The sequence below is a fragment of the Mercurialis annua genome, linkage group LG5, assembly GCF_937616625.2.
Source record: "Mercurialis annua linkage group LG5, ddMerAnnu1.2, whole genome shotgun sequence".
Taxonomy (NCBI): domain Eukaryota; kingdom Viridiplantae; phylum Streptophyta; class Magnoliopsida; order Malpighiales; family Euphorbiaceae; genus Mercurialis; species Mercurialis annua.
Window position 1 is genome coordinate 1,560,223 of NC_065574.1, and position 10,540 is coordinate 1,570,762.

General features: G+C 33.7%; 1 protein-coding gene across 1 annotated transcript; it reads left to right on the top strand.

The window, feature by feature from the left end:
• Nucleotides 1-4,462: 4,462 nt before the first annotated feature.
• LOC126680661 (uncharacterized) lies at nucleotides 4,463-6,070 on the top strand. Its single transcript, XM_050375818.1, has one exon. The coding sequence runs from the start codon at nucleotides 4,463-4,465 to the stop codon at nucleotides 6,068-6,070; it is 1,608 nt and encodes a 535-aa protein (XP_050231775.1).
• Nucleotides 6,071-10,540: the final 4,470 nt, after the last annotated feature.

The window sequence follows — 10,540 nt, forward strand, 5'->3', positions numbered from 1 at the left end:
TAATTATTTGAAAGCATGGACTCAGATGAATGAAATCAATCAAACTTATTGTGTTACAACTATATAAACATTTGATTTAAAAAAAAACTATAAACATTTTATGTATATATGTATGTGTTAGGTTAGCTTTTTGCACCAAATTTCAATTTAATATAATATAATTGGAACCATTAGGCAAATTTGGACCGGCATGGGACCTTACATTAATCAAAAACATATTAAAAATTTATTCTATACATGAATAAACTTTCATTTATATTTGTTCTTATTCAACCATCCCAAATTATATACTTTCATAAAAATCAATTTGACAATCATATTTTCAAAATCATCTCACTGTTTACATAAATTAAACAAGTTGAACTGTTTTAAATATAAACTCAACATAATAAAATAAAGTTTACAAATTCAACAAGTTGAACTGTTTTAAATATAAATTCAACATATTAAAATGAAGTTTACAAATTCAACAGGTCGAACTGTTTTAAATATTATGCATTTTAATCTATTTTGCAACTTCAACATAAATTTTAATAGCGATTTAATACACGTATTTAATGTGGATTTTCAATTTAGACAATTTAATACATGAATTATATTTTTTTTTTGCAATTTAAAGCACCAGAAAAATTTCCATCAAAGCAGTATGGATGTGGACACATGAATAAATACTGTTCTGTTGTCTACATCAATATTTTTTTGTTGAAAATTGCTTAGGCGTTTCAAATTGCAAAATTCAAGATTGATATATGGCATTATCAAAATTTAAATGTCATATTAAAATTATAAAACACGTTAAACTTTATAATTTTTAAAACAATTAAGTCAATTCTATAATCTACTAGTAATACAATTAAGTAGATAAAAACGTTTACTTTTTTCTATTTGTTGAAATTTGAGGTGATATCGAGACAAGTAAAAATTGATTTGACATGATTAGTGAAATTATTTATCAAAAAAACAAGATTAGTGAAATTTGTTGATTGATGATTAATTGAAGTTTGACACTTGGCATATTGATTATGTAATTTATAATATTAATTTAATTAGGTTTGTGGAGTGGGTCCACTGTTAGCTTTTAGAATCAAACTATGAAAAAAGGAAACTGATTCCAAAATTAAATGGTTTCCATCTCATTTGATGACGTAGCTGTGACATGGATGGTGGGGTCACCTTTAAAATAATGTATTGTGACCTGCGTACGCTCTATTTTTTTATTATTATCTAGAATGATTAAAAATGAGATTTAAACACAATAATTGTATGTTCTACTATTAATTATCCCTCTAACATAAAATAACAAATTTATAATCAAATTTACATAAATTAAATATATATATATATATATATATATATATATATATATGTGATTAGATAGTATATTTTACTAGGATATTTCAATTAATATTTAACAAATCTCCTAAACATTTAAAAACATCTAGAATATAGCTCTCTAAGAAAGATTTTTTTATAAAATTTTATATGTTAAAAATTTATATCTAAAAAATAAAAATTGTATTTAAATTTAATAAACTCTTAATTTTTTATTTTTTATTAGTAAGTAGCATTCATTTATTTTTCTTCCTCATTTTCAACTAATTTCCTTTATTTTCATTTGTTGGAAAACAAATATTTTCTCAAATAAGGAATAAATTTATTTTGAAACTTAAATGGTTATAAATTGGACATGAAATCTTGACAAAGTTTAACTCTTCAAATATATAAAATAAATCTAACTTTGATTTCCATAATATGTACTAGCACAATGCACTCTTAATTTATAATAAAAAAATTATTTAAAAAATTAAACTTTATTATCGAGTCTATAAAAGATGTTCTAATATTTTGTTGATATGAGCATTAGAAGAAATAAGTAATAAATATTTTGAGAAGAATATTAAAGACAATAATTTTACTATTATGAGATAGAGGGAGTATTTTAATTCTTAAAAAATGATATTAATGATATTAATAGGCTATAAAACTGTGTAGGTTTTAGCCTCTAAACAAAAATAGAATGAAACTTTAATATTATATTTTTTTTTCCAATTGGATATAGGCGGAACATATGATGAAAGTAAGTCTTCGCCATTACAAACCATATAAATCATAATCTAGTTCTAAACAAATAAACAATTTTTTGTATCATTCATAATCTAAAATATACAACAGTTCACATTTTTCAATACTTAAATTTATAACAATTTAGGCTAGGTTCGATTTATGGAATATGTTCGAAATAAAATATTTATTCCGTATAAGATAATTATTTTTTTTGTTTTGATTCATGGAATGGTTTTTTTACTTGAAATTGTTATTCATGATTTTATAAAATAAGTATTTCTCAACAAAAAAATGACTATTTCATTTTTTTATGGAATTGTAACTCCATTTCAAGATATTTCATTTTATGAATTACATTTAGTTTTATTTTTTTAAAATAGTTACAACCTTCAATTTAAGAAGGGAAAAGGGTCATTTATGCCTCTAACGTTTGCCTCAAGGATCAAGCAAACCCTCAACGTTTATAAAGGTTCAAATATGTCCCTAACGTCTTAAAAAGAGAACAACCAGGCCCCCATTTTGACTTATAAATGAAACGTTCGGGCCCTGCTTGTTAAAATTGGAGGGCCTGATTGTTCATTTTTCAAGACGTTGAGGGCATATTTGAACCTTTCCGGACGTTGAGGGCTTGCTTGATCCTGTAGGCAAACCTTTAGGGTATAAATGACCCTTTTCCCATTTAAGAATGTGCTGTCTTGGACAAATAATTGTTTAGTACAACAATTTATTTTATCCAGTGGCAAGCAGTAATTGAAAGCTAACTAATTCAGAAAAAAAAAATATTATTGATTATAGCACTTGTTTCTTGCTTAAAAGGGATAAAATTGATTGAAAAATCTGTTGAGCTATCTCCTGATGGATAAAATGGTGAGCATCATCAATCACAACTACTTCAAAGTTAGGTACAGGACTCTTCAATAATCTCCATTAATATTTTAGTCCTTTGTTTCAAATTAAATAAACCTAACATCCTTGTCATCAACTATCAATTTTGTCCTACCATTTTTTTAAATAACTATAAGTACTTTAAATTCTACTCTGGCTAAATATGCCTGTCAAAATTCCAATTAAAAGTACAATATAAATTAATTCCTTTTAACTATATAATTTGAAGAAAGATATTAAATGTACATTAAATTTACTAGACCATATAAAGATATATACTTATTACTTTAAGTAATTTTTTGACTATAATTCTCAAATTAATAATGCTATTTTAAAGATATTTCCAAAATGTTTAATTAAGATACTCTTTGAATTGGATGATTTTTGGTCTATGGATTCTAAGAAAATCATAAGTTTAGATATAATGAATGGTAAATTAAAAAAATAATGTGATTCTATTTTTTAAACAATATAAAATATTTCAAAACCACCAATGAGCTATAGCTCAAACGGTATAAGCGCTAGGCAGCAATCTGCTAGGTCGTGGGATCGATTCCTCCCACAAGCGCTCCCCCATCCCCTAATTATCAAAAAAGAAATATTTCAAAATCTTTGATTTAAAATTGGATTACTTGTGACGTAAATTATAAATTTATCGTGTTCTATAACATGAACTTTAAATTTTGATAATGTCAAACAAGACTATCATTATATTGCAAATCACAACACCAAACATATTGGATCAAAAAGATGTAGATGTAGAAAGAATGTCAATTTTGGTGTTCACGTTATTTTTTTAAATTGATTGATATTCCAGGTTGTAAAACATTGATAACTTTGCTAAAATTTTAAAATTAAAGTGTAATTACAAAATATGCTATTTTTTTAATATAATATTTTTTAATCCTTTAAAATTTCACATTTTTTAAATTAAAATTCATATCCATCAATTTTTTAATGAATGATTGATTTTAATGATATTTTATTATTTTAAAATTATCTTTACATATTTACAAATTGTGTATTCAATTCAATTGTTATAATTCAAATTTAAATTTATTTTTTATAAAAATTTAAAATTTATTGTTTTATGAAATTTAAAATCACCGATTCAATATAGAAGCTTTCTCAAAATTGTGGAATTGTAGGGGAACGGGTGTCTCGACTCTCTCTGGCCTGAAGAGGCAAAGATTGGCATGCAATTTCTGCACCCCCAGTCATGCCCTACAAACAAATGCTTGTTCAGGACCACATTTATTATCAAGCAATTTAATATTTAATATGTAGAATTTAAATTTATGCAAGATATGCAGTACAATTTTAAAATATGTCATATATATTTAATAGCAAAATCAAAAAATAAAATAAGAGGGACTGAAACGGGTATTGGTTTAGAACTTAACAAATTGATTGAAACTTATTAAAACTTCACTAATAGTCTTAATCAATATTTGATTGAAACTAAAAATCTGGTAAAAATTCTCTCTGAAATTCTTTTTTATTTTTTTGCAAAATGCTCTCTGAAACACCGTTAGAGGTTTTGTCCACGGACTCAGATCATCCTCCTCCGGAGTCTGATCGGTCGACGAAGAAAGCAAAATTCAGGAATGTTGAACAACCTGACAGTCCTGTTGGGATTATGTCTTTCAGAGACAAAGTTTTGCAAGCGGATAAAGCACGCGAGGATTATGTAGCTGGGAATTTAGAAGAATTCGAACTATATGATGATGATGTGAGTATTGTGAAAGATGGAATCCTGCCTGCTATTGATTTCTCTCCTAGAGTTCGTGATGAACTGGCTAAGCCATGGCGTACTACAGTTGTTGTCAAACTCTTGGGTCGTCCTATTGGATATAAAAACCTGTGTAACAGGCTTGATGTTTTGTGGAATTTTACACAGGGTTTTGATATTATAGATCTTGAGAATGATTTCTTTCTAGTCAAATTCCGTAGTGGTGGTGATGTGGAAGCAGTGATCACCGGAGGTCCCTGGGTTATACTGGGACATTACCTATCTGTTCAATCGTGGAAACCTAGCTTTGATTGTTTTGATGCGAATATTCAATCCATTGTTGCCTGGATTAGACTCCCTGGTATGTCCATTCAGTACTATAACAAGAAAGTTCTTCGTTTCATTGGGCAAATGGTAGGGAAGGTCATAAGGATTGATTACTGCACTGAATCTGCGGAACGGGGAAAGTTTGCACGCATTGCTGTTGAGATTGACCTAATGAAACCTTTGGTTTCCCATTTCAGCCTGGATGGTAGGGTTCAAAGTGTTGAATATGAGTGTCTCCCTAGAATTTGCTTCTCATGTGGTAAATTTGGCCATACTAAAGAGCATTGCCCAGAAACTATTACTCCGGTGGCAGCTAAAGAGATCATCAGTGAGAAGACGGATGTTCCCATACCTGATCGGGATCCGGTCTCGTCTGACCCGGTGGCTAACCCGAAGTACGGCCCGTGGATGATAGTGGGTCGAAGAGGGAAGCCAAGATTTGATAGCAACAAATCTAATCACAACAATCCTGGCAAATCAGTTAGCGAGAAAGAATCTAGTGGATCTAGATTTCAAAGTTTGGAAAATGAAGTGATTGAGGTGATTGAGCAACTGCCAAATAAAGCTAATATTTCTGTTTTGAAAGATATTACCAATTTGAAGACTGTGGCGGGTCATGGAAATTCTTCACCCAGGGTTCCTATCAAATCCCATGCAGCTAATGTCAATATTAACCCTAATGGATCAGTGATGGCTAGCTCCAAACAGGCCCAAGTCCCAAAGCCCACCATGCCAGCTAGGTCTGAAAATACAAGATTCATAATTAATAAGGCCCCCACTAACTTGGACCCTAAACATCATTCTGTTGTCTCTGTTACTTTTAATCATCCCTCAAGCTCCTCCAACCATAATCCTCAAACTGAAACAGTGGAGTTAGAAGGAATGGACATGGAATCAGAGTACTTGGAACCTGCGCCACCAGATATAGCAGACCTGAATGGGAATATTAAGCCTAATATGAAACTTTGTGATTTAAATGGTAATAGCTCTATGGAGGCTTCGTTTGTGGATCTTTGTCCTAATGGAAATGAGGAGAACATGGAGGATGTTTCTCATGTTTAGTTTTGCTGAGTGGTTATGGTGTCTTTCTACCATCATTATTATGTATTACAACTATAAGATTTGTGTTTGGAATGTGCAAGGTGCTGGGTCCAAGGCCTTTGCTAGATATTTTCATAGTTTAACTAATAAATACAACTATGATATTTGTGGAATTTTAGAGCCAAGAATTAGTGGTTCTAAGGCGGATAATTTTATTCGTAAGAGCGGGTTTGATTTCTCTCATCGAATCGAAGCTCATGGGTTCTCGGGGGGTATTTGGATCCTCTGGAAATCTGGTATTAATATTTCCATTATTGAAAATAATATGCAGTTTGTTCATATGGAAGTTGGTATGGGCAGAGATCATTTCTTATTCACAATGGTCTATGCTCATCCTAATGCAAGCTTGCGCAAATTGATTTGGACTGACCTTACCCAACTTTCGGGTACCATTCAGAGTCCTTGGTTACTTGGAGGAGATTTTAATGCAGCTTTGTTTGACAACGAGAGGAGGGGTGGAGCTGCTAATTGCACTGGAGGGTGTAGACTTTTTCGTGACTGGATTTCATCGCTTAATATGGAGGATTTAGGCTTTTGTGGTAACCCTTTTACTTGGAGGAGAGGTTCCCTTTCTAAGCGTCTTGATCGTTTTCTCTGTAATAATGAGTGGAGTCAGAAGTTTTCTCAGCATTTTGTGACTCATCTTCCTCGCATTCAGTCTGATCACAGTCCTATTGTTCTTCAATGCTCTAGTGGCCTGAGGAGCAATAATAAGCCCAAGCCTTTTCGGTTTCTAGCTGCTTGGTTAGGAGATAGTAGATTCGATGAGGTGGTCAAGCATTCTTGGGACAGCTCAAATGACTTGATCGATTCTATTGAGAGGTTCACTTCTCAAGCATCGGACTGGAATGTTAATGTGTTCGGGAACATTTTTAAGCGTAAAAATATCCTTATGGCTCGTATTAAGGGTGTTCAACGGTGTAATGATCAGTATTTCACCCAAAAACTGACTAACCTTGAAAATTGTCTCCGTCAAGAGCTCGATGAAGTGTTGTTTCAAGAAAATTTGTTGATGATGCAAAAATCTAGAAGTCAGTGGATCATGGATGGGGACAAAAATACTTCATTTTTTCATAAAAAGCTTACCCAAAGGAGAAGAAGAAATAAGATCCTTGTTTTGAAGGATGATACAGGTGCCTTCATAGATGATCAAGACTTACTTCAGTCTATGGCTGTGGATTACTTTCAATCTCTGTTTACCAAGTCTCACGATTGCGCTACGCAAATATCCTTACCTGGTATGTTCCCGGAGCTTGACGCTTACTCTCTTGATCTTATTAATGCTAATGTTTCTGATGATGACATTAGACAAGCTTTGTGGGATATGCAACCCCTGAAAGCCCCGGGTATTGACGGGATTCCAGCTATGTTTTATCAAAATAAATGGGGTATAGTCAAGAATAAACTGTGCCTTTTTGTTAAAAACATTTTTAATGGTTCAGATCTCCCACGAGCTATTAATCGGACCCTGATTACTCTTATTCCGAAGTGCGAAAACCCTGAGCACATCAGCCAATTCCGTCCGATTAGTCTTTGTAATGTCTCATATAAGATTATTACTAAGATTATTGCTAATAAGCTTAAAGGTATTATGCCTAAGATTATCGGCCCGGCTCAGACAAGTTTTGTGAAAGGCAGGCATATAACGGATAATATTATAATTGCTCAAGAAGTTGTTCATTCCCTACGGAAAAAGAAAGGAAAGAAAGGTTTCATGGCCATCAAAATTGATCTTGCGAAAGCATACGATAGGCTGTCGTGGGACTTCATTTTGGATACTCTGGATGTTCTTGGTATCCCTAGCTCTTTGTCAAGAGTTATTATGCAATGTGTTTCCACTCCGTCAATGAATATTCTTTGGAATGGTAGCCCTACTTCCACTTTTGAGCCGTCGTGTGGAGTCAGACAAGGAGACCCGTTATCCCCTTATCTGTTTGTTCTTTGTATGGAGAGGCTAGCTCATCTCATCAATATTGAATGTTCTAATAACTCCTGGAAGCCTATAAAGCTGAGCAGAGGAGGGACTCCTCTTTCCTACTTGTTTTTTGCCGATGACCTCATGCTCTTCTGTGAAGCTACTTTTGATCAAGTGGAGGTGGTGAAAAGAGTGCTTGATGTTTTTTGCAGAGCCTCGGGCCAACGAGTGAATAATGAAAAGACAAGAGTTTGTTTCTCGTCGAATGTCTCTGCTTATGATAGTCTTGCAATGGCAACCAGTTTGGGATTCACAAAAACTTTGGACCTAGGTAAATACCTAGGAGTTCCTCTCATCCATGGGAGAGTTTCCAAAAGGCATTCGAGAATGGTGGTTGATAAAATGACGCAGCGGTTAGAAGGGTGGCATAACAAATTTTTGTCTAGAGCTGGTCGTTCTACTTTGGCTAACTCTGTTATTCAGGCAATTCCCATTTACGCCATGCAAACTATGGCAATCCCGAAGAGTATTTGCTTGGAGGTGGAGAAGAATTGTCGTAAGTTTCTTTGGGGGTCTCATCTGAACAAGACGAAGATCAGTTTGGTTAAGTGGCCGGATGTTAGGCAACCAAAGCTTTGTGGTGGTTTGGGTTTCAAAAATATGTTCAAGATGAATCAAGCTTTGCTCATGAAAATTGGCTGGAATATCATTTCTAATGAAAACTTTCTTTGGGTCAAAGTCCTTAGAACCAAATACAATCTGAATAATTTGAATTACCAGTCCCTGAATAGAACGCATGGTGCTTCTCTTGTCTGGCGCTCTCTTAATGGTGTTTGGCAGCAGGTGGTTGATGGGATCAGATGGGCTCTCGGTGATGGAGATTGTGTGAGATTTTGGCTTGATGCTTGGCTTGGAGATAATCTTACTCTTTGCCAGGTGGTTACTACTCAGATTCCTGATAGTATTATCAATGAAAAGGCTAAGCAATATGTCAAAGAGGATGGACAGTGGGATTGGGAGAGGTTTGAGCATTTTCTTCCTATTAATTGGCTTAGTAGAATTGGGAGTATTATTCCTCCGAGTGTTGACAACGGAGCTGACGTCATGTATTGGGGTCATTCTACTTCTGGGTCTTTCACTACCAAATCCGCGTACCATGAGATTACTAAAGATGAGAGGAACATTGAAGCTAACTGTTGGAAGCAAATCTGGAATTGGAAGGGACCTGAGAAGATTAAGCATTTCCTTTGGCTAGTGATTCATGACAGGCTACTTACTAACGCCGAGAGAATGCGTCGTCATATCTCTAGCGAGGCCATTTGCATGCGCTGTAAGTCTGAGATAGAATCAGCAATTCACGTTCTGCGTGATTGTTTCCAAGCTCGGGCTTTCTGGGTTCGTTTTATTCCGCCTCAAGATCATGTTCATTTTTTCAACCTGTCTTGTAATGACTGGATTATGCAAAACATTTCAGGGAAGCAAAGCATGGGTCAAGTTGGTAATTGGAATTTATTCTTTGGTGTGGCTATTTGGAATCTTTGGAATTGGAGAAATCAAACTATATTTAGTGATGTTATCGTATCTTTAAATGACATTGTTAATGATGTTAAAAGAAACGTTATCTACATTTCAAAGTCTCAATTGGAGTGTATGAACACTAGGATCCCTAAAGATGATTATAGTACCATTGATATCTCCTGGTGTTGTCCTCCTCCAACTTGGGTGAAGGTTAATACTGATGGGGCATTTAATACTTCAACGGGAATCACTAAAGCTGGCGGTCTTTTGCGAGACTCCAACGGTAACTGGCTAGGCAGTTTCTCGGCTAATACTGGTATGGGTACAGTCCTTAGTGCAGAATTGAGAGGGGTTCTCCATGGGTTAGAATTATGCTGGTTTTTAGGAGTGAAGAAGCTTGAGCTTGAGGTGGATAATAGCACTGTTGTAGATCACCTGCATAATGATAGTTCTATTGGTCATTACTTGAATGTGTTGAATGCGATCCGATCGCTGTTATCGAGAACTTGGGTTGTGAAGTTCAAGCATGTTTATAGAGAGGCTAATTATGCCGCTGACCATTTGGCTTCTCTAGGGGATGATCATTGTTTGGGAGTCATTAGACACACAGCTCCCCCTCCTAGTTTAATCCATTGGCTTGAGCATGACAAGCATGGTGTTTCATACAGTAGATCTGTTTTGTTGAGCTAAGTTTCTAGGCTTATGCCTCCACCCCCTGTACCGAAAAAAAAAAAAATAAAATAAGAGGATAAGAAAAAAATAAATACGACAACTGACTGACGATTAATTAAAATCAAAATATATTGCTGACAAAAAATAATAATAATAAAAAACAACTGAAAATCGACCCTACTCTCAGTTCGGCCCAAGGACAATATTACATAGAACGTAGGATAAACTCTAGTTCAAACAGCTTTTGATTTATTGTTAAAAGGAATATAAGTTTTAATGAAGTTAAAATTAAAGAGTAAATTAATTTACGCCGTTTATTTTACAAT

Bases quoted from the DNA above. Each gene is read 5' to 3' on its own strand.
- LOC126680661 (XM_050375818.1), top strand. From the start codon at position 4,463: ATGCTCTCTGAAACACCGTTAGAGGTTTTGTCCACGGACTCAGATCAT.